This window comes from Botrytis byssoidea (assembly GCF_014898295.1).
Source record: "Botrytis byssoidea strain MUCL 94 chromosome Unknown BBYS_004, whole genome shotgun sequence".
Classification (NCBI taxonomy): domain Eukaryota; kingdom Fungi; phylum Ascomycota; class Leotiomycetes; order Helotiales; family Sclerotiniaceae; genus Botrytis; species Botrytis byssoidea.
Window position 1 is genome coordinate 2037881 of NW_024065845.1, and position 26105 is coordinate 2063985.

Consider the following 26105-nt stretch of genomic DNA (forward strand, 5'->3'; position numbering starts at 1 on the left):
AGGAAATTTGGAACTTTTGGTGAAAGAGGCAGTTGTACTTCGGAGAAGTAGGGCTGCCGGCTTATAAAGGACTTTCTACCAGTGTAGAAGATTCACCATAGATCAGCTTATTATTGAAGGTGAAATGCCCGACGTCACAAACTTTATGACAATTAAAGTGAGGTGAATTCTTCTCCAATCTGTTTTCAACAATATTGTCGGATTGTTGGAGCCCCGCTTTCGACTTGTGTCTGTGGCTCTGTGATGAAATATATGGATTACTTGCTATTACTTTCGCTATTGTTGATGATGAATGTCTCCCTAACCTCGGACAGAGAAGGATTGTAAGAAGCAAGTGAGACCCAAAAGACGTTCCTTTTCAAAGTTCTGGAAACTCCAAAGAAGTTCTTTGGAGAGTAAATGGTTCATCTGAAGTTCCAATATTAGGTTGAGGTCTGAGAAATTGATTCAAGTGGGACCTTTTTCTCTTTTCTCTCAGGACCGTGCAGTATCAAAAAGTTTGGGATGAACCTGTGGCTTCCTGCAGACCGCGCCGTCTTCCCTTCGGAGGCTTATGTTCTGGAACCGTGGTGTCAAGCAAATTAGATGTAAGTGTCCAGTGATGAGTACCCCTGGTCGTGATGCAGAGGCTCTAATGTTGCTACGGTATCAAAAAAATTATTATTTTCTTTGTCTTGATGTTGCTGCAGCTGTGCTGAGTTGTTGTTGAAGTAAGCAATGAAATCTGACTTCCATACAACACGATAATCCAGCCGTGTAAGAGTCTTTGTTTTGAAAGAGTTAAATGAAGAGAAAGGATTTGATCCGGTCTTTATGTATTCGAGAGATGGGTGTTGATGAAAGCTAGTGAAGAAATTGAGTAAAGAACCGTTTTCAGCCAATCACTGCTTTCGATCACTTTGTATATTTTCATACATTTTCACGAAGGCTATCTACAAACCTTCCAGAAGCACATCTTAATTTTTTTCTATCATGGATTGCATTCAATTGTTAAAGTGTCTATTCTCTAAATCCTTTGAAAATGAAAATTAGCATGATATGATGGTTGTATTTGTCTCGGAAATTTATATTATAGATGTTGTATCATAATGTTACCTCGGATTTTACCACGCCATCAAATGCTCAATTCAACTTAATTATGCCCATCACACTTACGAATAAAAACAAAATCACTTATTACATGTCGAGGTAAATCATACAAACAAACATTTTACGGATAGATTGAGTATTCCACGAACAAATGGTAAGTGCACTTCCCCACCAGTTCATGCACATGTAGGTACACAGGTAGGTAGATGACATTTTCGCAATCGCGAATAGATGGATAGATCGATTGCCAAGCTAGCAAGTAGTAAGCAGGAAGTGCATATTTCAGCGGCAAGCAGATCTACTTCAACTACAGATTGAATAGAATAGAATTACACAATAGGTCTCTGTGTTTCTCAGTAGTAGTAGCGCGGTAGTTTGGTTACGGGATTCAAGATGCGGGGAGGTGCGGCAAGTTGCGAGGAATGTGGTGGGTGGGGTCTAGGGCCTGGATCTAGGGTCTGGGTAGAAGGTAGAAGGTAGCTTGGATTGGATTGGGTTCGGTTGGTTGGTTACAGGAAATGGTGGGTTGGTTTGGGGATGAGGGAGGGGAGGAGGGAAGGAGGGAGAAGGAATGTGCTGTGGAATGTGGAATGGAGGTTTTGGGTTAGTGGATTCTGAGTTAGTAGATTAGCGGTTTGTGGTTAGTAGAGTTGGAGTTCTTTATTGAGCTGGATTGTGGGGATGGGAGTGAGGTGAGGGTGACAGTAAGGTGAGGGTGTGGATAACGTTGAAGATAGATGGAGATTTCAATTTGTACTATTTTTTCTGTGGGAGAGAGGGAGGTTGGATTTGAATCGCGGTTTTGATTGATTGATCGATTGATTGATTGGCTGAATGACTAACTGATAATAATGACTCCTGGGGAAAAGCAGTAATGATATAATGGATAAATGATGGAGCGAATTTTGATTCGCGTTGTGATGAGATGAGATGATTCATGGAACTTCTTCCTGTTGACTACTATCTAGTATGCTATATAGTTGGGTTGGTATCTTAGTATCGGAAGTGTGTGTGTAGTATGCCGGTCTTGAAGCACGCCGTTTATCTATTTTTGATGGTTTGTTTCGATCATTCTACAGTCTACAGTCTCAATGCTAGAATCAGAATAATTCTACGAGGTAATAGGTAAATAGACAAGTAGCTAAGTAGCAAGTGGATACACTGGTAGAGAGGTATGGCTAGTATGTTTGTACGTACGTATGTATGTATGTATGTATGTATGTATTTACGTACCCGTAAATCTGGTTAGTACCTACCTACCTACCTACCTAGTGAAAGATTAGTTCGCGGCTATCGTTATCGCTATCGGGTGGCTGCATTAGTTTCATTTCGTTTCATTTCATTTTATTTTCATTCGGAACATTTGTTTGGTGAGGAATTGTTTCATTCATTCATTCATTATAACTAGGTAGGTAGGTATGTAGGTACTTACTTCCGGTTCGAACTTCGGTTCGGTTCGGTTGCGTGGGTGGAGTGGGGAAGGGAAGAGAAGGGAAGAGGGGAATGGAAAGGGATTGATTGATTGATTGATTGATTGTAGTCTATCGGTCTATTATAAAGATGGAAGTGTTGAAGGGATGAATGAATGAATGAATGGTCTTTTTGATTATTTTTTGGATATGTTTTTGATGGGTTGGGGAAACAAACTTTGGATGGATGAATGAACGAATGAATGATAGAATGGAAGGGGGTTTGTTTATCTCTAGCCATTTCCTCTTTCTTTTCTTTTTCTGTTATGGTATGGAAGCTTTTTGGAGTTTCATGAATGAAAGTGGAAGGGTGAGTTTCATTCATATATTCATTCATATATTCATTATTCAGACGCTCATTTATCTATCCATCTATCCATCTATCCATCTATTCATTAAATAAATACTTTCATCCTCTACATTCCTAGGTAGGTAAGAATTGTTGACGCTGCAGATTATCACAATAATACCACACATATAGGTTGGTGCGTGCTCCGCCTCTGTTCACTGTTTTACATCCGCATCAACATCCACATCCATTCACGGACCATGATAATTTTCATGCCCAACGATGATGGATCATGGCTGACGGATTGATAAATAGATGGATGATTGAAGAACGTTCCATTGAGTGATGGATGGATTGGCTTGGCTTGTAGTTGGGAAAACTATCGGTTGTACGTATACACTGTTCTTCCTGGAAGTGGGAATTCGTTAGAAACTCACCGAGCGCATGGATCGTGGTGTCTCAAATATTTCGCTTCCGGTTCTTTCCGGTTGGGGATGAGGGTGAGGTTGAGATGGAAGGAGAGGGATGTGGTCTGTTTGGGTGCGGATAGTAAAGAGGAAAGGGATGGAGAGGGTAGATTTGATGCGATGGGTCGGTGGATTGTTGTGTGTGCGTGAGGGGGGGTGATGGATTAGGGGGCAAGTTGGAGGATATGATATGATTAACTAACATGCGTATTGTTAGTTAGATGGCGATGGGAGGTAGATTTTGCAGGAATGATTGGATACATCTGATTGGATATATCTGATTGGGAAGATGTCGACTTTCATTCTACTGTTTCGTTTTTCATTGAGTGGGGGGAGAAGAGTCGGAGAGAAGTGAGAGAGAGCACTGGTAATACGGGATAAGTTTGGTGATGAAAAGTGAGGGAGTTAAAGGGGTCGACAGCTTTTAGGGGGTACCTTGTGAGCACGGTATGGTATGGTATGCTAACAGTATACCAGGAGGAGAGCAGGAGGACTAACTGACAAATCAGTAGTAGCTACAAGTTACACGACAAAAAGATTTTTGTGCTGAGAGGAAAAGAAGATCTGTGAGGGGGGAGGAGAGAAGAGGGAAGAATCATGGAATAAAAGATTGCTCTAGAGTTACGGGGGCTGCGTTTGTGTTTCAATATCACATTTCGATATCGAGATGATGAACATGAAGCTGTATCTGTGTCTGTGTATAACTGTATTGAAATCGATGATGAAGAGAGAGATAGATGATGCATGATGCATGATGCATGCCGATTTAAGGTTGGGGATAGTAGATTTTGTCAGGAACACGGTAAGATCACCAGTGGGTGCATAGTCTGACGAGACACTTCTCAACTTTCGAGATATTTAACAAATTCAATCTTCAATTGCTTTATATAAAACTTTATGTTTCGATTGTCCAATCTCTAATGAAACATTCAAAAAATTCCTTAGATGTATTAATCGCTAGATCAAGAGATATTTCTAAGTCCATTCTTGTAGTGTCCCGTCAGTCCGTACACCTACTGGCGGATATCTGGTTTGGGCATTACCACCGCCATCCATGACAAACCAAAAACTACGGACACTGAAACTAGCATATATCTATCTCAAATTCATCTCGCGTTCGAATGATATCCAAGCTTACAAATATACAGTACGCGTGGTTGAAACTAGATCCGCATCATCTGCATCAACGTTGATGTTGAAAAAATGAGCAATGCTCAATTCTTTTTCTGGCGGCTGACCTTGAAGAAACTGGGTAACAAAGAAATAGAATTCCGTATTTGCATTGATTTCTAGTCGCGAGCTGGAGAGATGATGAAGTCAAGATCTATTTCTTGCTTTTTGCGCAATACTGACCTTGAATTAGGTCGAGGAAGGGCAAAAGAGAACGAGGTGATTGATTACTGATATCTTGTTTAGTTCCTTGGATTCATGAATGAGGTTGTTCGAATGGGGTTGAAATGCATTTAAGTGATATGCATTAGTAAAAAGGATGTATCTATCGTGTCTTAATTTGACGAGTAAATATATACCAAGAGATTTGAATAATCCCGCGATTATGGAGCAGCTACCAGTAACATTCTATGCTGGTTGCAACACACATGGTAGATATCAAGCGCAAGATAGATTGATACAGAACAAGAGATGAGATTAAATGGGTAGATTAATCGTGTTCTAGCGTCAGAAATTGCTGTCGTTCTTGTCACTAGCGGGGAATGGAACAAAGAAGTGTGATGCGCGTGGTTAGGGGGCGGAGTAGGCGAAGGTTAGTGATGGAATTTGCCGTCTTGTAGTTTGGGGAGGAAGGAAATGGGTATCGCCCGACTATTTTGGGAGATATAGATGATATTTTCTTTGTAAGTGAGGGTGGGATGAGGAGTAGATTGTGGAGTTTTCCGTTATGGTTATTACGGATCGTAGTTTGCGAACTGCGCAATCTACGAAATTCTCCAGATGATCAGGAGGCGAGATGGAAATCTTCACCATACACGAATATCGTGAGGTATGATACGGCGAAGTAGTTGATTGGAGAAGACTGATACGGCGTGAGTTAGGTGCACATATGTTGTACGTATATGTCTTTGTTCATTTCCATGTTTGCGAATCCGCGGTCAATTCAGATATGCAACAAAACCATTTCGCAACTTCTCAGTCTTTGTTTTGGAAATGGTGAGAGACCTATGAGATTAATAGTTATGAAAAAGTCACTAGATTATCACTGGGATCCCATGTTTGCGAATCCTCGCTCAAATTCAGATATGCAACAAATTTCTCTGGGCTTGTGATTCTTTGTTTCGGAAAGGTGAGGGGCCAATATAAATTGGTGGGGGGAGGAAGTCATTGGTTGAAATGTAAATTGGATAAAGAGAAGGTAGGAAATTTATCGGAAGGATGGGGTGTAGTCAACAGGTATGAGTCGTATATTTGGAGTTTGGTAGGAAGATTGGCGATGCGAGGGGATCTGGATAGTGGAATTTGTATGAATCGTCCATGTTGGCAAATTCCGAGGATGGGTAAATATGGGTAAAGAGAGATATTCTGGTGAAAACTAGCTAGTATGTAATAGCGATACGAAAGTTCTAAAGTGCACGCGAGATCTTCGTGTGTTGTGCTATATGTGTTACATATACTTTACATGGCAGATATTTTTGCAGGATTTTTTATATGTTTGGAACCATATCATAGTATTTTCAATTTGACGTGAGTTATGAAAAGTTGGTGCATCTTGTATATATGTAATACCGATCTTTGTCAGAAATCTCAGGTCGTGGTACGTGGATGAATTGATGGTTCTGCTCATGATAGTAAAGTAGCACAAGATTATTACCCCTTTCCCCATATTAATATTACCGAGCCGCAACTACCCCAACTACCTCAATCACAATAATATGTCTTATCATGACCTAGCATCAAGCCGACGCCCCAAACTTTACACTAATACTCCCCATCCTACTAAACAAGTCCATCCTTCACTCCAGAATCCTATTGATCCCTCTATTAGGAAATAATACCAAATCTCCCTTTGTGAGAAGTAAAATCCATCAACAAGTAATCTACCCGCCGAAAAACAACTGTTTATCTCTATTATCTACACTCGCCCAAAAAGTCCCTATGTATCATTTACAATATACTCCACCTAGTAATCTACTTGCCAAGCTCCCGTTACAACATCATCATCACGACATCACGACTCGGACTTGTAGGTAGAAGTTGGAATGAGATATTGAAGCCACTAAAGATCCGAAATTACCGCACATTGAACTGCTAAAACTTAGGCAAGAAATCACTATCTTAATCCAAGATCAGAGATACAAACCAAACTACCTCCTCTTCAAACCAAAATCCAACACAAGTCAGGGCAGTACGTCAGAAACTAAATAGGAAATATGCCACGCAGTCCTGCCGGCTACGAGGAAATACGCCCAGGAAAAAAAGGATTAAACACATATAATGATTGTGATAAAAATGATAACCATATGCCAATAAAAAGAGGGGAGACGAGTCGAACCCCACTGCGGAATCGTGGATGGGTGCAGATACTTATCGTTGCGTTTTTGTCTCTGATATTTTTTGGGGTGGGGACGACGGTTGGAAGGAGGTTTCCGAAGGAGCAGAGGAAGTGGGGGTTGTTGGGTAAGCTTTCTCATTTTCGTGATGTCGACTGGGCTTAGTTTTGCTGTTGGTTAAGCATGGAAGTTGTATGAGTGGATGAGTAGACTGAGTTTAGAGACTGAAAGTTTGCTGATGAGAGATATAGCACCTCCAGGATCAATAAAAGAAACTTGGTATCCTAATACTACATTCTCCATGAAACCGACACCAGAATCAGAAGCCGCTTGGGGGTCTTTAATGCCAGGTTAGTGTTTATATACATATTGCAAAAGCATCCGTGTGAATTATACTAACAACTTTGTAGTGGGCAGAGGATTTATATATCGACCCGAGATAGCACCAATTGTAAAAAGTGTCTCGGTATTCCATCAACTGCATTGTCTGGTGATTTCTCCTTCCCTTTCCCTTTCCCCATTCTTCTTTCTTCTACCCCTTTTCCAGTCGCATAACTAGATTGACTCTTATTTAGCACGGCCTCCGAACCTCCTACTACGATCTGCACTATCAGATCGCACGCGCAGCTGGTGCACCCATTGACCCGTTCCTTGAGCAAAAGGCCGCACACACGCATATAGAGACTGCGCATCAAAAGCATTGTTTTGATTATTTGCGACGTGCGATAATGTGTGCAGCAGATGCAAATTTGGAGTATGTTGATCCAGTTACGGATGATACAACGGGGTGGGGGAGTGAGAGGGTGTGTAGGAGGTTTGAGGATGTAAAGGGGTGGGCAGAGAAGTGGGCTAACGGAACGGGTGGAGGGATTGCTTAAGTTGTGGTGTGAAAGGATGATAGAGAAGAGGGCCGGGGACTCTTTGTACGAGAAAAAATAGGCCGGGATTGACCACTGGCAAAGCCCTTGCACATTTCAATTGTTCCTTTCCAATTCAGAGAATTAAAAGTTCAAATAATTTTTATATTGGAAGATTATTCATGGATTTATTCAATGTTATTAACTTTTGTGATTTTATTATCGGTTGGTTTATCATAGAATTCATTAGGGTGATAATTTCGGCCTCTTTTTTCTCCTAAGTAGAGAGGGAATATGAGAGCAGAGGCTTATAGGGCTTTTGAAATTGATGGGCAACAGAAAATGCTAAAGATTGAGCGCGATTGGTGACTTCAATCGCAATTTCTATAAAGTAGAATATTCCCAGAACAAACTAACGGATACAACAATAGTTATGGATACAAGTAGAGTCTAGATCTCAAGCTGGCGCTTTATCTTTCCGTGTCAATCTTTGAGTCGTCAGAGACACTTGTCACTAAGCCAACAAGGGGAGAAGAGAACAGTATGAGACTTCTTATTATCCATACTTGCTTATTGACTTTTGAAGAATGGCCACAACGCCAACTGAAGAGATAAGCTTGATCGGGAATCTCATAAGTATTAAGGTAGCACATTGTAAACCTTTTGGGAACCATCGCAATGTAGAATTAAGTTTGATGAGGAGGCGATAGCAATGGCAAACAATACTGAGTAAGGGCTATCATCAGCCATGTTTACTCAAAATCTGCAAAAAGATTTCGCCATTGCAAACTAAGTAGAGTCTGGGAAAGCTTCACAATAGATCCCCACCCTGGTGAGACGATTGCTAATAATGTTGCAACGTAGAGCTGTACAAATTCATACAGTGAGTATTCGAGATAAACCTGCTTTGCCAATGGAAGGTATAAAGAAAAGCGATTAAAGTAGATTCAGTACTATTCTCGGCATGGAGAGACTCCTAGTCGTCAAGACAGTGCCTAGGAATAATTGAGAGTCAAGAGGTCAGTGAGACCAATTGATGGGATACACATGCAAGTTCGTCTAATGTAGCTCGATGTACATTTATTCCATCGTCTCATAACACGTCAGAATAACTCTCACACACTAGATGGTCAATATATGAAATATGGGGCGAAATAAGGCTGAAAGGCTGATGGGTTTATGTAAATAAAATAATACTTCTGACACGTTCCGGAAGAACCGAAATTTAGTAGCGACGATCATGTCTCAAGTTACCCACGTGACCATAAAGTTACCGTTCTTTCCATTTGCATTAGCCACTTTCACAGCATTTAATATTCATGTGTTGTTATTAATCATCGATTGATATTATCCATGTACTGCATATACCACCTTCTTGTCTATCTCCAAACGTGTACTAGGTAGATATGGAGACTCCATGTGCACCTGGGCATTCTCTGGAAGTCCGTGCCGCATCTTTGCTGGACAGATATCACTTGTAACATTGTCTCATATGTTTCAAAGTAGTTCCAATTGGTCTAGCCTGCAATATGAATACGATGGATGATACGACGATATACCTCTATCCATTCCTCTATGGACCCCGAACATTCTAATACGAGTGTCTCTTTCTTATAATCTTAATCTGAATAAGAGGAAGTCCGCACTTTCTCCCAAATGCGCAACCACCTCTCCCCTCTCAGCCCCGTACCTTTCTCAGCCACAATAGCCTTGTTTTAAAATAGCATATTACCCCTGTCGCATCCGAACCTTACCGTTTGTAGTATAAGTGCAGCTGAAGCTCGTGTAAGGAATTGGTTACAGAAGCCATTTCAAAAAGTCAACCGCAATCTTTGATATTCAAGAAGACAGAAGAATTCAAAGTGTACAACGTAATCGAGGAACACGAAATCTAAGATCATTTACATTGCCAAAGAATTGAAAGAAAAACGATACGATCCTAGCGATTATGATAACGACTTAAAGATTAAAACGATCCGCTCCACGCGTTGGTCCCTGGGGAAATCTTGCGAACTACTACGTTGCGATTGCGATTACGATTACGGATTTTGCAACGGCACACTCGAAAATATATAGGGATAATTGGCTGGCTTTCTGAACACTGAGATTAGGCATAATGCCTCCAAATAATACCAATGGTTCCAATAATTTATCGAGCCCTCCTCAATCGATACCTTTACGAGATCTAACACGGCCACCTGATTCTGCAGATCTGGGAGATGGATCGCGGCGGCACACACGAGGGAGGAGTCTTTTGGCAGGGGGAGGTCTTCGTCCGACGGGAAGTCTAAATGCTGGTACTGGGTATGAAAGGCTAGGGGACTCTTCGCCCAGTCCAGGAGGAAGACCGGATCGAACAGGTAGCTCAGCGATACCTTTGACATTACAATCTACTATTGGAGAAAGGCATGAAAACGAAATAGAAACTCCTACATCGCCTGTGGGAAACCCTGCAGATTTTCAAGCAGCAATGGGATTCGCTGGTCTAAATGTACCGGATATCAGTTTATCTCATGCTCCGCGAGAAAGATCCATGTCTTTTGGATCTCAGCACTCACTCACACCTTATGCGCACTCATATGAGGATATGGGAGATAACGGCAATTCTTATTTTCCCTCCGATTCTGACCAAATACCTTTGACCGACTCGAATCATCTGCAGCCCATGGGCGGGACGCAACCCACTACTCCAGATGGGCAGCGACATGATAGGTCTAGCTTTCAATCTATCAATTTCAACTCACCAGGCTCAAACTACAGAGGGTCTAGACTAGGTGATGATCTTCCCAATGCGGAAGCAGGTTACTCATCATATGGTACAAGGTCAAGGTCGCAAAGTTATGGAGCTAACCTGTCACCCAGTGGACGCAGATCTAGATCCCCATCTACTGTGGGGGCTCTATCCAGAGCTGGGTCGATGATGAGGGCTATGTCGCAACGTGTGGTTAACCTTAGTGGTGAAGCTGAGGTCATCGAAGAAAGCGCTAGGAGACAAGCGCACAGTATTGAGGAGCCATTTTTCCCTTCACGGAGATCATACGAGCCAAATGTTGAAGATACAGCTTATCGGCCGAATACGATGTTACCTCCATTCGAAAAACCCCCGTCAAGGACTTTGGATGGACCTGGAACGGATCAATGGCAGGCACAGAACCCTCCCAACCCCCTCAGAGGAAAAACACTAGGCATTTTTTCACCGGAAAACAAGCTTCGGCTAAAACTTTGTGATTTTCTGGTTTATCCTATCACTGAACCGGCGATTCTCATATTGATTGTCATACAAACAATTCTCCTTGCGATTGATGCAGCTCCTTCTGTTTATACTCACCCTCGACGCCCTGGATGGGGCTCTAAAACCGACTGGGCTTTGCTGGGCCTCTTTATAATTTTCACGCTGGAAGTGATTGCACGTGTTATTGTGTCCGGTTTCATTATTAATGCAGCCGAATACAGTACAATAGACCGGCAACGTGGAGCTAGAGCAGCAATCGTGGACAAGTACCGATCGATATTTGCACCTCAGCGGAAATCATCTGTCAGGAGAGCCCAAACATCATCTTCCGAGGAAACCACCAACACACAAATGCCTATCGTCAATACCTTCGCGCAAATGCAAGCAATGGCCAGCACTGTCGAGCAGGCCCAGCGATTGCAACTAGCTAGGAGAGCTTTTCTCAGACATTCTTTCAATCGACTCGATTTCGTCGCAATCGTATCTTACTGGGCAGCGTTTGCCATCAGTTTTCTAGGAGTAGAGCATAGTCATCATCTTTACTTATTTCGCATGTTAAGCTGTTTACGTATTCTTCGGTTACTTGCCCTTACAAACGGTACTGCTGTAAGCCTTACCTTGCTTTCGCTTTCATGTGCACTTCTAACATTGCATCTAGATAATTCTTCGAAGTTTGAAAAAAGCGACTCCATTGCTACTCAATGTTTCCTTTCTTATTGGATTCTTCTGGCTGTTGTTTGCTATCATCGGTATTCAAAGTTTCAAAGGAAGTCTTGATCGTCAATGCGTATGGATCGACCCTGATGACATCGAAAATGCGCAAAATACAGCATTCGTTAATAGCAACCAATACTGCGGAGGGCAGTTCAACAAGGACAACTCGTCTCATGATCCCTGGATGAGATCAACCGATGTGAACAATCCTTTCTACCCTTTAAAATTTGGAGCCGATTCGTCCAAAGGTTACTTGTGCCCCGAGGGGTCTTATTGTCTTCAACTGCCTCCTGATCAACTCCCTTTCAATGGGACCGTCAGTTTTGATAACATTGCGCAGTCTTTGGAACTCGTGTTCGTTATTATGACAGGTAACACGTTTACAGATCTCATGTATTACACCACAGACTCAGACTATCTCGCTGCCGCAATCTTCTTTGCAGGAGGGATTGTTATTATGATGCTTTGGCTTATGAACTTGCTGATAGCCGTCATTACTTCATCTTTTCAGGTCATTAGAGGCGAAGGCAAAACGAGTGCATTCGCTGCCCACGCCGATGATGATCACCCAGATCCAAATGTAAACATGCCACGACAGGTGAGCAAGCTAAAGCAGATGTACGACAAAACATATTGGCTCTGGATCGCTATTATTGTCTATGATCTCATAGCTCAAGCTTTCCGGAGTTCCGATATGACGGACTCTCGCTCGAGATTCATCGATCTTTCGGAGGTGGCGGTGACATTTTTGTTGTTGATCGACATCGGTCTGCGATTTGCCTCTGATTGGCGGGATTTCCACAAGCACAAGAGAAATTTATTTGACTTGGGACTTGCGATTATTACCACGGTGATTTTGTTGCCACCCATTCGAAAGTCAGGTCAACCTTATGCTTGGCTTACCGCATTCCAGATTCTCAGAATCTATCGGGTTGTCATGGGTGTCGAGATCACGCGATCCTTGATCATGTTGGTGTTAGGAAATGCAAGTGGTATTGGAAATCTTGTACTCTTCGTCTTTCTTATTACTTTCTTGGTTGCGATATTCGCAGTCCAGCTGTTTCGCGGCGAGATCCCTTCACATGATGACTCTGGAGAATATATACAAGTCAATTTCTCTACGATCTTCAATTCTTTCTTGGGTTTGTATCAAATTCTATCGAGCGAGAATTGGACCACACTTCTCTATAATGTTACCGGCATTGATAAGTCACGAAACACTGCTTGGATCGGCGCAGCATTCTTCATTGGATGGTTTATTCTCGCCAACTTCATTCTGGTGAATATGTTCATAGCTGTCATTCAAGAAAATTTCGATGTTTCAGAAGACGAAAAACGCATGCAACAAGTGAAGGCTTTCCTGACCAGGAAAGAGGTCGATAGCTCTTCTAGCAATCTCGCATTATCGTCTATCGTTCGGTTCGGTCGTTCCAAGGCGAAAAAAGACCCCCTCGATTATGGGCCGGCAACCATGGAAATGTTATTGAAAGATGCGGTTGTTAAGGACTTTCTTGATGATGAAATTGTTCCGGGACAGCACGAACACAATGCGGAAAATGCGGCTGCAGAGGCAGCTGGCGTGAAGCCTGGATATTTATCCTCCGTCTGGGGTAATTTCGTGTCTAAAATCTGGAACAGGGAGCCAAACCCCTTCTATTCCAACATATCGTTTTCTCTCAAGACCGATGACTCTAAAGGTACCAGGGCAATGGCAAAAGAAGCTGTCTCAGCCTCATCTCAGCGCAAGAAAGCACAACGTGAATACTTGGCAAAACACCCTTCATACAATAATGCCTTGTTCATTTTTAAACCTAATAGCCCAATCAGAAGGCTCTGTCAAAGATGCGTAGGGCCTGGGCGTGGAAGTGAACGGTTTGATGGTGTTGAGCCTGATTTGACCATCTGGTATGGCTTTTCGGCATTCTTGTACCTTTGCATTGTCGCAATGGTCTTGTTGGCATGTATAACCACACCTCTATACCAAAGAGAATACTTCATAGCCAACCCTGAGAAATCAACTGGGAATAATTGGTTCGTCTTTTGCGATTTCATCTTTGGGATCATTTTCACCGTCGAAGCTCTCATAAAAGTCATTGCAGATGGGTTCTTCTGGACTCCAAACGCATACTATAGAAGTACGTGGGGCCTCATAGATGGTCTAGTGCTTATTACCTTGTGGATCAATGTCATCACTTCGTTGATGGACGATGGGGCAATTGCACGAGCAGTTGGAGCTTTCAAAGCCTTGCGAGCTCTCCGATTGCTCAATGTCAGTGATAGCGCAAGAAACACATTCCACTCTGTGATTCTTGTCGGTGGATTCAAAGTTCTCTCGGTACAAAATCTGTTTCCATTTTATTTAATGTTTCTGCTAACGTGCTAATAGGCGGCCTTCGTTTCTATGTCCCTCTTGATTCCTTTTGCAATATATGGGGTAAACCTTTTCAACGGCCAGCTGGAGGCGTGCAATGATGGCGACATCACTAATTTGACCGACTGTTCTGGTGAATTCTACAATCAACCGTTTAGTGGTGATTGGAACATTGTTTCACCTAGACAAGTTGGAAACCCCTGGTATGATTTCGATAGTTTCGGGGGCTCATTATTTATCCTTTTCCAAATCGTATCTCAAGAAGGTTGGGTCGATGTAATGTTTCAGTCAATGTCCATTACTGGCCGTGGTCTCAATCCGGGTGATCCTACATCGCGCGAATTCAATGCAGTTTTCTTCGTCCTTTTCAACCTTCTTGCCACGGTCTTTATCCTTACTTTGTTCATCTCTGTGTTCATGCGAAACTACACGGAACAAACGGGAATCGCATTTTTGACATCTGATCAGAGATCTTGGGTGGAATTGCGTAAACTTCTAAGGCAGGTTTCTCCATCTAAACGCCCGTCCCAGAAAGATCCACGTTGGTGGAAAGACTGGTGTTACAAGAGAGCCACTCGAAAGCATGGAAAGTGGCATTCAGCTATGACCTTAACTCTTGTCTTTCATCTCATCCTATTGGTAGTGGAATTTTATCCCGAGCCAGCTTTGTGGGATAGAACTAGAGATTATATATTCTTGGCTTGCACAGTTTTCTATATCCTCAATATTTTTGTTCGTATAATTGGTCTGAGCTGGGCTCGATTCCAACGAAGTTCATGGGATGTTTTCTCGATTCTTGCAGTCTTCGGTACACTGGTCACGACAATCCTCCTTCTCACCAACTTCAAATCACGAGTTTATGTTCAACTACACAAATTATTTCTTGTTTCTATCGTTCTACTCTTAATTCCCCGAAACGATGCCCTGGATCAGCTATTCAAGACTGCAGCTGCTAGTTTAACAGCCATTGGAAATTTGTTGGCAACTTGGTTTGTTCTGTTTATGGTCTTTGCTATCGCTATGACTCAAACCTTTGGACTCACTCGATTTGGTGAACAAGAAACCGACAATCTCAACATGCGAACAGTACCGAAAACGCTTATGATGCTATTTCGTATGTCTTGCGGAGAGGGTTGGAATCAAATCATGGAAGATTATGCGACTATCACACCTCCATTCTGTACTCAAGGTGACGATTTCTTCGATAGCGACTGCGGAAGCCCTACTTGGGCTCGAGTATTGTTCATTTCGTGGAACATCGTGAGCATGTATATCTTCACTAGTTTATTTGTGTCACTCATCTACGAGAGTTTCAGTTATGTCTTCCAACGATCCAATGGCTTATCTAAAGTTAGTCGTGATGAGATCAGACGCTTCAAAGAGGCTTGGGCTACATTAGATCCGGATGGTACAGGGTTTATCGAAAAGGAACATTTCCCACGACTTCTAGGTGAACTCTCTGGTGTCTTCGAGATGCGTGTATATTCACATGAAGATTCGGTTCGCAGAATTCTCGAAGATATACAAACGGAACCAACCAGTGATAGAATGAATTCTATTTCAAGCCCCAGCGCTTCTAATGGTATTGATTTGAAGAGACTGAATGAAAGGATTTCTCAAATTGATGCCGGTAGAGTCAGAAGAGATAGAGCGAGATTTAATCTTTTCTATGAAGAGGTTTTAGTCTCGGCAGATCCTGATCGGGGTATCTCTTTCACGACAGTATTGATGGTTTTAGCTCATTATAATGTTATTAGTGACAATAAGAGCTTGAAGTAAGTTATTCGGGTGGTGTTTTGGTGCTTTAGCTAATTATTGATATAGACTTGAAGAATTTTTACGTCGCCGCGCACGTCTTCAAAGAGTGGAAGAAGAAGTCCGAAGACGAATTGTGGTTGGTTTCTTCGATACTATGTAAGCTTTTGGAATTTATATTTGCGCACATGTTTCATTTTTACTGATAAACACAGGTACTGGTCACGAAGATTCCGCAAACACATGGAAAGGAAGAGGTCTGGCCGAATGACGGATATTCCTCAATTGGGCCCAGAAGTTTACGTCGACGACGAAGATGCATCTACACAGAAACATAAATCCACGGCTTCAGGAAGCGGAGCTTTACTTTCACCAACAGATATTACGGATTCGAGAAATTCGTTTATTACCCATGGACTTGATGGGGCACCACTTAGACAAAGAAGAGGAACGGATGCGGATGTCGGACTGGGTTTGAATACTTCGTTCCCTTCAGTAAGCTCTGCAGTGAGTCCAACTTTGAGTCCACTGAAAGCGCATGGGCCGCGTGGATCGGCATTTTCGTTTGAAGGGGTGGGTATAGGAGCTGGTGATGGGAGTGCAATTAATAGCACGGCAAGTAGTAGAAGGAATAGTGCGGTGTCTGCGGATAATGTCTTGGAAGTGTTGGATAACTCAGCGTGGGGAGAGAGTATCAGGAGGAGTTTCACTACGAGGAGAAGCAGTAAGAGTGGGGCTTAGGGGTGGAGAGGGGTGTGCATGTATTATTGCGGAGAAGGAGAATACATACATTGTAAAGGGTCATGCATGGAGTTGCGGACTTGAGCGAACAAAAAGGAAAAAGAGAAGGGTCTACTATGAGTTGGGCATTGGATATATAGCTACTCTGGCTGGGGGATGAGAGGCGTATGGAGGGAGGAGTTTCATTGGAATCGGAATTGGAAGATAGATGGACTTTGATCTTTCCTCTGTTAACTTGTTCACTTTGTTTGTAATAGGTGGGGATTGAGATAAGGATATGATTCCTTCTTGGTTGTATTTGTTTATTTGTGTGTTACAGCGAGGGAGGGGGAAGGGAAGGGAAGGAAGGGAGAAAAATGCAGTTGAGAGGCGGATATGTGTTTGCATAGCTTATGGCGTTTACTTTGCACCTATTTGTCTTTTCACCACCTTTTCTTTGTCATGATAAACTTTATGGTTGATAGATTGCGCATTGGGGTTTGGGGGTTAGTGATCGAGGGGGTTGGTGGATTGGAGATGGGAAGTGAAGAGGAGTAAGGGGATTGAGTGAATGAGTGAGTGAGTGGGCATATAGTGTATTGAAATGGATAGATCGATCGATAGATAGATAGATGGGGATGCGAGTATATACATATGTACGTGTAAACGATAAATCGGATCGAATTGAATCAAAGTGAAGTGAAATGAGAAGTGATAAAGCAAAGAAGTGAGATTCAACAGACTTCTGTTTATTTTGATTTATGATAATGTGATGTGTTGTGTTGTGTTGTGTTGTGTTGTGTTGTGAGCGAGTAGAAGATTTTGTATTAGTGTTGGCTCTGGGGTTAGGTTGATTACGCTGTTAGCGGGGAGGAGGGTTGATGGACGATTAGGAGATTAGCTTGTTGATTGTGTTATTAAGTGCTGATTTGGGATCATCTTGAAGGAGGGAATCAGAATTCTTCTTAGGAGGAGTTTTACATTCAAATTTTATATCTTGAGTTTTGTATAACGTGGTTTATTAGTGAGTGGGTTATATCAGTGGGTTATATCAGTGAATAGATTATTATGAAAACTATTTAAATCAAGCTTTTCAAAATATTAATATTTTAATAATCAATTATTATTTTCTTGAATAAAAAATCTTAGAAAATAATTAAAATATAGATTTCTATTAATCTAATTTTTATAAAATAATTTCATTATTTTCTAAAAAAGAAAGGAAATTGTTACGATTTTCGTTACAAAAAACTATTTTTATAATAATAATTTTATAAATTCAAATTTCTTAAAACTAATTAGATTTTTAAAATTATTTTATTTTTAAATATTTTATATTAAATTTTCAGAAAATTATATTTATAAATAAAGAAAGTGTATGATTATACACAAATGAATTTTGTATGTAAAATAAATAATCCATTCACTGATATGACCCGCTCACTAATAAACCACGTTAGGGGAGATTTAATATTTATATTCATATCTATATTTAACTATCTAGGCATCTATCTACAAGTCCCTTTTCTCCTTTTTCGACAACTATAATATAATCTTCTTGAATACTCTCGTATTCATATTTGCTATATGCTCTTTCCTTTTGAAAGTTTCCTGATAATGAGAACTAGAAATCTCGCTTAATATGCTGGGATGGTTTCTTCGCTTTAGATGAGAGTGTGTGAGAGAGAGTTTGATTTTAGTAGATACCCCTCATCGTCTAATCATCTCGTAACGTACTCTGCACACCATCTTCCGCTACTGCATTTCCTATCGCCATGTATCAACGATTGAAAAAGCGAAGACGAAGCAAAAAACAACAATCCGATGGAACCAGAATACGAGGGATGAACCACTCAAGTCGCAATCGAACCTTGCGATCCGGACAGACACTGAAGTTGATACTCATACTGAAGACGAGATAGCGAAGATAGAGAAGCATCTAGTGCCGCGTCGGCATCAAACTCGCGTTTGTGAGACCAGGAGGTTGCGTTTTGTATTTGTGTTTGTGGATTAGGAGTGGGAGTAGAGGGATAGGTATCCGTATTCATATCTCTATCCCTATCCATCATGGTTGCAAAATCCGGATACTCGGCCTCGGCGCGCGCCATGTGCAATTTGAATTTAGGTGTGGGATTCTCGGTGTCGTCGTAGAGGGAATCTTCCATGTCGAGTGAGGATTGCGTGTCTTCTTTATCGTCGTCGTTGTGGTTGGGATAGCGGTATCGATATGTGTTTCCGTTTTCATTGCCATTTTCGGACATTGTGTTGAACGGATTTCCTGTGGCAGTTTGTGGGTTTGTCTTGGGCTTGGGTCGCATGTGCATATATGCGAAATCACTTTCTCGGAGTGGTTTTCTAGGTGTGAGGATGGATTCATCGATTGTCTCTTCGATATCCGTTTGTATATTCGCTTGGTTTTGGCTTCCGAGCTTTGTATCTCTGTCGGAAGAACTAGGCGAAGAAGTATAAATCTCCACCATCGAATCCTGAGACTCGGTATGAATCAATCTATGACGATCTTGATCGTTTTCCCAGTATTTACCGGAGCCGGAACCAGAGTGTGCATCGGTAAATACATCGCATTCATCGTAATTCTCCGTATCATCATCGTGCTCGGTCTCGTTTCCCTCATCGTCATCTTCATCATTGACTATATCCATATAACTCACTGCTCCGACAAATCTATTCCCATTCTCCTGTCCCATGGCTTTAGTGCCCTCACTATCGCATTTCAAAAGATTCATACCATCCAGCATCTCTCTACAAGATCGATGTATAGATTTCCAGGTCTTTTGATTTTGCTTCTTTGGAATCATCTTCGCTCTTCCTCTTCCACTTCTGCTCTCGACGCCCTCCTGGTTTCTATCCCCTGTACTTCTCATATCTCCAACCCCCTCAATCTCATTCTCATTCTCATAAGTACCCTTCTTGATCGGATCATTATCATATCTCCCACTCGCGCTCCCAAATAACAACCCCCTACCAAATCGCTCCCCGAGAGGCGAATCCATCGGCGGTGTATCCGGGCTCATAAATTGCCCCTCTACTCTCGAAAGAAGATATTCCGTATGCTGTGTCGATGGTCCCGAGAGCAAATTTGTATCTAAATCTCCTGCAGCACAATAAGCCAAGGGCTTCGCTGGTTTACCATTAGGACTAGATGATTTGGGGATTGGAGTGGCTGCTGGGCTATCATTCATCTGGTCCGAGTGATCGAAGTTGTTTGTATGATTAGCATGAATAATATATTCATGATACTCCTCTCTCCCAAACCCAGCCCCAATCTCAGCCCCTTCATCTGCATACACAATAGGTACATTTTTCTTCGAATGGAGATTTAGATTCTTCAGGGGGAAGTTTGCCGCGATACCCATGTTGAGATTTGAGAGGAAGGACTTGCTATGCGAGATGTTCCATAGATTACGCATTTTGGAGGTAAGATTGGAGGGAGAGGAAGGGCTACTAGGTGCGCTGGAGTAAGAGCTTGAGGATTGAGCGGAGAAGGATGAGGAGGATAGTTGGGGTGGTGGATTGTGGAGTGTAGAGTTGGGGCTTGTTTTTAATGGTCTTGGTTTTGGTGTTGGTGATGTTGGGAAGGATGGGAATGATGGTTTGGAAAAAACCTTCTGCTCAAAAGAAATTCGGGGATTTTGTTGCGGGGTTTTCGGATTCGCCATCATGTGTTGAGAGATGGTATCTATAAGAAGTTGGAAGTTGGAAGTGTATGTAGATAGGTATTTCGTGTCCTTTATCAAATCGTCGAGTGATGTTTTAGATTCTTGATGTAAATGTATATCAAGATATCTAGAAGTTTCCCAAGAGTGTTGAAGTCATGAGATCTTGTATCTGGTAGAGAGATGATCTTGAATATGAAGACGAATGTGAGTAGATTTAGAATGAAATCTAAACTCCGAATATGCTTTTCGACACAACGTCAAGTGCGAGACTTATATACTTTCCTTCCCCTAAACAAAACACTATCTTTCCTACGGCTATACGGTTCTAGCTTACAAAAACCTTTAAGAACAGCCGTATATATCTATACAAAATGAAATACAGAGAACCGATCGTATCCGTGAATCCCCAAGTACGGCGTTATTGTACAGTAAATTTATCGATGACCGTGAGTGTTGTCTATATCTGGATATATGAGATGTAGATGATTAATCGCCAAAACATAGCCGTGCAGTGATTGGAGTTGCGGCTAAGTCACTTACTACGGTGTGCCAATCACCCTAGATGAAGTTGCGTCGTTGTAAAAAGGAGAAAGAGAAGATATGAGAGGAAGTTCATACGTCTTGATACAGCATGGATGACGTATCTTTAATAGGTAATTACAGAAACATGTTAGTGAATAATAATAATAATAGACGGCTAATATAAACCACAGCTGTACAGTGATTGGAGTTACGGCTAGCTCACTTACTACGGCATGCCAATCATTCTAGACGTAATTAAGATTATAGCAAAAGGAGACAGAAGATATGAGAGCGAATGCGTACGTCTTGATACAGCCCTGATGACGTACTCGCAAAAACATATCAGTGAATAATAATGAAGACAAACGAGTGGTACAAAATATAGCCGTGTGGTTTACTCGCTCGCTACAGCACACTAATTCCAATCCATTTCCAATTACTCCAGAATCCAGACAAGAAAAAAGCGAAGAAGAGTGAATAAATTCAAGAAATTGATACATACATTTCAAACCAGTATAGATGATATACCTATACAGTTGAGTAATCACAGAAATATATTAGCGAATAACAGCGAAAACAAACAACTAATATCAACCACCGCTGTACAGCGATTAGAAAGCACACTAATTTCCTCGCTCGCTCGCTTGTTCGCTACAGCACCAATCCATTTCCTTTTCCAACACCAACACAATCTCCAACCACTCCATCTCTAAACCTCTAGAATCCAGGCAAAAACAAACCCCCAAAAAAGTGAATAGCCATAGACATCCAAACAAATCCACACATAAAGATTCCGCAACAGCACCGCTGACGACCGACGTCCGAAGTAATGATAAAAACAAATGTGTATGCGTGAAATCTATAATTATGATTGTAATTATAGTTATTAAGGGATGAATAATGGATGAATAAAATGGATGATTCATTACCACTAGGCTTGTGGCTTGTGTACCTATACAACACCACACAACGCAACACAACACCATACGAAGCGAAGGAAAATACGTGTGTGAAATAGATAATCTCTCGCATGAGAATCGTAAACGTAAGTGCGATGGGGTAAGAAGAGAAACGAGGAGGCAAATATTTGTACTCACTCGCATGGTATTTTAATGATCGCATTGGACATTATGGATGTGTATGTATATTTGGAAAATAAATACACAAAACTTTTTAATATTTAGCAACCAATAATATCAGTATCAGGTAATGAATGGTTTTCGCTCACTACCATATAAAATACACCGACTCCTCACCCCAAATCTATCCCCCTCCACACTTTCCCCCACATCTCCCCACCCTCTCCCAATGCACCAGATGACCCCTAACTGTCCTCACCCACCCAGCATAAACTACCGTACTTCCTCCCACCGCCATCAAACTCACCAGAGCCACCCACCCAAACTGATCTTGTCTCGACCAAATAATCGCCATTACATAGTTCCCCAATTCAAATAGTGCTACGAGGGAGTATTCGCAGCCGGCAAAGGAGGAGCGCTGAGTAGGTGCGACGAGGGTTTGGCTTAGTTGTTGAGTGGTGAGATCGAAGATCCAGAGACCGAGACGGGAGAGAGAGAGGGTAGCAAAGAGAAAGAGGGCGAGAAGGGGAGAGCTGGGAGAGAGGGGGGGGGTGATGCGGGAGAGGAGGGGAGTGCTGGGGATCGAAGTGGAAGTGGAGAGGGACCAAAGGATGAGGGTTACGGGGATCTGGTATTTGTTTAGTATGTGGATAACTATAGATGATCATGAGAGGGGGAATACATACGAGATTTATAAATTGCCATGAAAGACCCCAAAGACCTAATCGTTCCAATCCAGTAGTGATTCTTCCCGATTCGTCGATTTCACCTTCTCCTTGCGAAAAAACTTCCTCTGAATCATTGGCTCCGTTCAGACGATCGTATGGACCATGTCCATGAGCCTTCGAGAGTTGTCGCACTCCAAATGGTGTTACAACGGTGCTACTAATTTCCACCACACTTCCCGCTGCTCGGGCGAGCGTAATAAGATCCAACGAAAATCCCGCATTCAGTAAGAAAGTGATAAACGTGGCACCATACGAAAGTGCAGAAAAATGGAGTACAGAGAGCGACATCGAAGGAATCCAAACTTTAGACGAAAAATAATTCCTAAAGTCTTCCTTATGCAAATGAAGTCCTCGCTTGAATTTCTCCCTCAAACTTAGCACCTCGACATCCGATACCACTTCATCATTTCGAACCTCCTTCTGTTGTTGTAATCGAATGTTAGATCTCCATACTCTCCTCGCAGACCACATTTCGAATCCCCAACTCGCAGCACTCATCCCACCTACAACAATCACCCCAATTTTTATTCCCAGTCTCGAGATTAGGAATGAGATTAGTATCGGAGCGAGGAGTTTACAACTCAAATCGATCCTTCTCATCGAAGAATTTAAATGCGTGAGATCATATTGATTCCCTCCCGGTGCGGCAGCAACAACCACCCAATCTCTTTCCATTGACAGCATATTCCCATTAGCGCTCAATCCTTCCAAGATACCAAATCCAAGAATTGGTAAGAACATGACGATTTTCATGGTATCTCTGAATTTGACATCATCTTTCCTGGACTGGAGTAAAGGTATACCATTTTCAGGATTATTCTCCGATTCAACCACGAAAAACCACAATATAGAAGCGCAAATAACCGCGACTCTATTAACGGTAATCGTAGTCGAAAGGGTCTTTAGTCGATCTGGACTTGTATCAACCCATCTCCCTACATTCGAGGAGAAACAAATGGATGCTAAAGTCCTCACGATACCACTATTGAAGTGCAGATCATAGAAATCAGTATATGTTCATCACGTGAGATCCATCATCTCATCTCCTTGTCCCACGTCCCAATTATTCATGGGGGAGAAAAACATACCGAACAGAAGCAGCAACCAAAGTATCGGGCCATGCATTTGCCGTAAAGATAATCTATCAGAAATTCATCAATCGTCTATAAATCCAGACTCTCCATCGCATAACATAACTCACAGCCGCGAATTCATAACTCCTTCCATTCCAGGTGGATAAAAAGTGACTCAGATAAAGAGCCCAAGCTTGTGTTTTATTCAAGTCCGTTTCCACTTCCATTTCCATTTCCATATTCATTTCCGTCGGTATCACTTCTTGCTCAGCCCCATTCGATATCAAAGCGTCTTCCTCATTCTCATCCTCATCGTCTCCATCCCCATCATCTGAGACTGAACCCGAATCCGAATCTAGATGTAAACCCGAGTCCATATTCTGCGCACGCGATGTCATCTGAACCCCTCCAGTTCTATTTTCATCCATCGCTTCGGCGTGGGTTGAACAATGCTCTCCAACTATAGCCATATCTAGGGTTGAGGATTTATAACGATATAGTATTGAACATTCGTTAGTGAAATGTAGTATATCATATCAATCACCTACTGATAGATATATGGTGTATATCAGAGTGAGTAAGGTAAACGGTTTTGATTTTGAAGCTATTTTAATGATCAGAAGAGCGAATTTGACGAGACTAATTATTCCTCAACAAGTTAAAAATGAATATTCACGTGACTATGGATATATTATCTGATAAGTCGACCACCCTACTTTCGGGTCACCCCTGTTTTGGGCCACCCTTTTATACCAAAAATCACTTTTTTGGCTTATCGATATCTCTATAAATATTAAATATAATTTAATAAAAACTTATATATATATATAATTTAAATCATTTTGGATTTAGAATAGAAATTTTAGAATTTTAGGATTTTTCTGGATTGAGATCTAGAACTTCAAAATATTGATTTTCGAATTTGTATAAGAATTATATACAAATTTAAAATATTTATATAATTTTAGATAACTTTTTAATAATAAATATTAAAAGAAAATTATATATCTTTTGAAGATTTCAAATCTGAATCTATATAGAAATTCAAAAAAAAATTCAAAAAAATAAATGGATATAGAGATATAATATATAGTGAATTTAAAATAATATAAATAATCCCTGTAATTTTGAAAATATCCCTTTAAATATTTATTTATAAGGAATTTTCTATTTTTTTAGAATCTATTAGAATAAATATATTATAAATATATTATAAAATTTTATAATTTATTTTTAGCAAATTTTCCTTAAAAGTTATTATAGATTTTATAGAATTTTAAATTTGTATATAATTTCTATATAAATTGAAAATCGATATTTTGAGGCTTTAGAAATCGATTCATAAAAATTCTAAAAATCTGAAAATTTCAATATGAATTCAAAATGATTTGAATTATATATATATAGATTTTTATCAAATTATATTTGATATTAATAGAGATATTAATAAATTAAAAAAGTGATTTTTGGTGTAAAAGGGTGGCCCAAAACAGGGGTGGCCCGAAAGTAGGGTAGTCGACTTATGTATAGAATCTATTCCCAATGTCGAAGATCAAATTGAAAATAGGACCCTGAAAAAGAATCTAGACTTCAATTCTGTTTTTAAATTCATTCTGAAGGTTTCAGTCGTAGATAATACATATGAATAAGATAGCATAATACTTCACACCAATCAAAAGAGTGATAATATGAAAATATATACTTACACATGCGTAAAATTATATAACTCTGCTCATTTCTACACATATCCATATGCCCTCTCCCCAACGACTCAGCCTCACCATTCAATCTCAATATCAAACCTTCTCTCCGGACCCTCCGTTTTCACACTCGGTCCATGAGTTCTCCATATCCGTGTCCATTCCCTTTCCTCCCACTCCGTGCCATTCCCCAATTATCATCCATCCCTCCACCATCAATCTCTCGCACAAATTCACAATCCCAACATCCGAGCACCGACTCTTCCCTCCCATCGACCAGGTGATCTGACCCCAATTATACATGCCCCTCTCTTCCTCATTCTATTTTAAGAATTATCGTCTCCGAGTGCTCCGAGTACTCCGTACGAAGTCTATCAATATCAATATCGACATCCATAGAAACAAAAATAAACACAACAATAATAATAAAAATAAAAATAAAATGAACGCTCGGGTAATTAGGGAGCCACAGACGATACAAGACAAGACAAGACAAGACAAGGAGCGACAAGCTAAGATAAAGAATTAAGTCAGGGGTAGATACCATTCCGCGACCCTATCTTTCCTCCCTTCCATTTCCACTTCTCCAAATAAATTACCATACATACCTACATACACTGCTGAGCCTCCCTCCTCCCTCGCCTGCTTCCGAGGAACCGAAGCGAACTCGCAAGTATAACCACAACGTACGTAGAAAAAAACCCTTGTTCACGTGCTTTAAGTATATTTATTTCCCCTCTGATATCGACTCTATAGCTACCAAGTACCTAAGGTTACCTATTCACTGTAATGTGTATATAATTTCTGGTTCAAATATATATATACATACATCCTTGCTTGACTAGTAAGTAAGTATGTAT

At 41.1% G+C, this 26105-nt stretch overlaps 4 protein-coding genes across 4 annotated transcripts; 2 read left to right on the top strand and 2 right to left on the bottom strand.

Moving 5' to 3' along the window:
• Positions 1-7019: 7019 nt before the first annotated feature.
• Positions 7020-8128, top strand: EAE97_002731 (uncharacterized protein; the record flags this gene model as incomplete). Its single annotated transcript, XM_038873243.1, has 4 exons — positions 7020-7167; positions 7228-7307; positions 7393-7678; positions 8106-8128. 4 exons carry the CDS (start codon positions 7020-7022, stop codon positions 8126-8128), a joined length of 537 nt encoding a protein of 178 aa, XP_038736449.1.
• Positions 8129-9790: 1662 nt separating this feature from the next.
• Positions 9791-16487, top strand: EAE97_002732 (uncharacterized protein; the record flags this gene model as incomplete). Its single annotated transcript, XM_038873244.1, has 5 exons — positions 9791-11512; positions 11565-13955; positions 14007-15766; positions 15816-15905; positions 15962-16487. 5 exons carry the CDS (start codon positions 9791-9793, stop codon positions 16485-16487), a joined length of 6489 nt encoding a protein of 2162 aa, XP_038736450.1.
• Positions 16488-18319: 1832 nt separating this feature from the next.
• On the bottom strand, positions 18320-20146 carry EAE97_002733 (uncharacterized protein; the record flags this gene model as incomplete). Its single annotated transcript, XM_038873245.1, has 1 exon — positions 18320-20146. The coding sequence occupies one exon, from the start codon at positions 20144-20146 to the stop codon at positions 18320-18322; it is 1827 nt and encodes a 608-aa protein (XP_038736451.1).
• A 1782-nt stretch (positions 20147-21928) lies between these two features.
• On the bottom strand, positions 21929-25548 carry EAE97_002734 (uncharacterized protein; the record flags this gene model as incomplete). Its single annotated transcript, XM_038873246.1, has 5 exons — positions 21929-22372; positions 22431-23454; positions 23561-23613; positions 23674-23997; positions 25348-25548. The coding sequence occupies 5 exons, from the start codon at positions 25546-25548 to the stop codon at positions 21929-21931; spliced, it is 2046 nt and encodes a 681-aa protein (XP_038736452.1).
• Between the last annotated feature and the right edge of the window lie 557 nt (positions 25549-26105).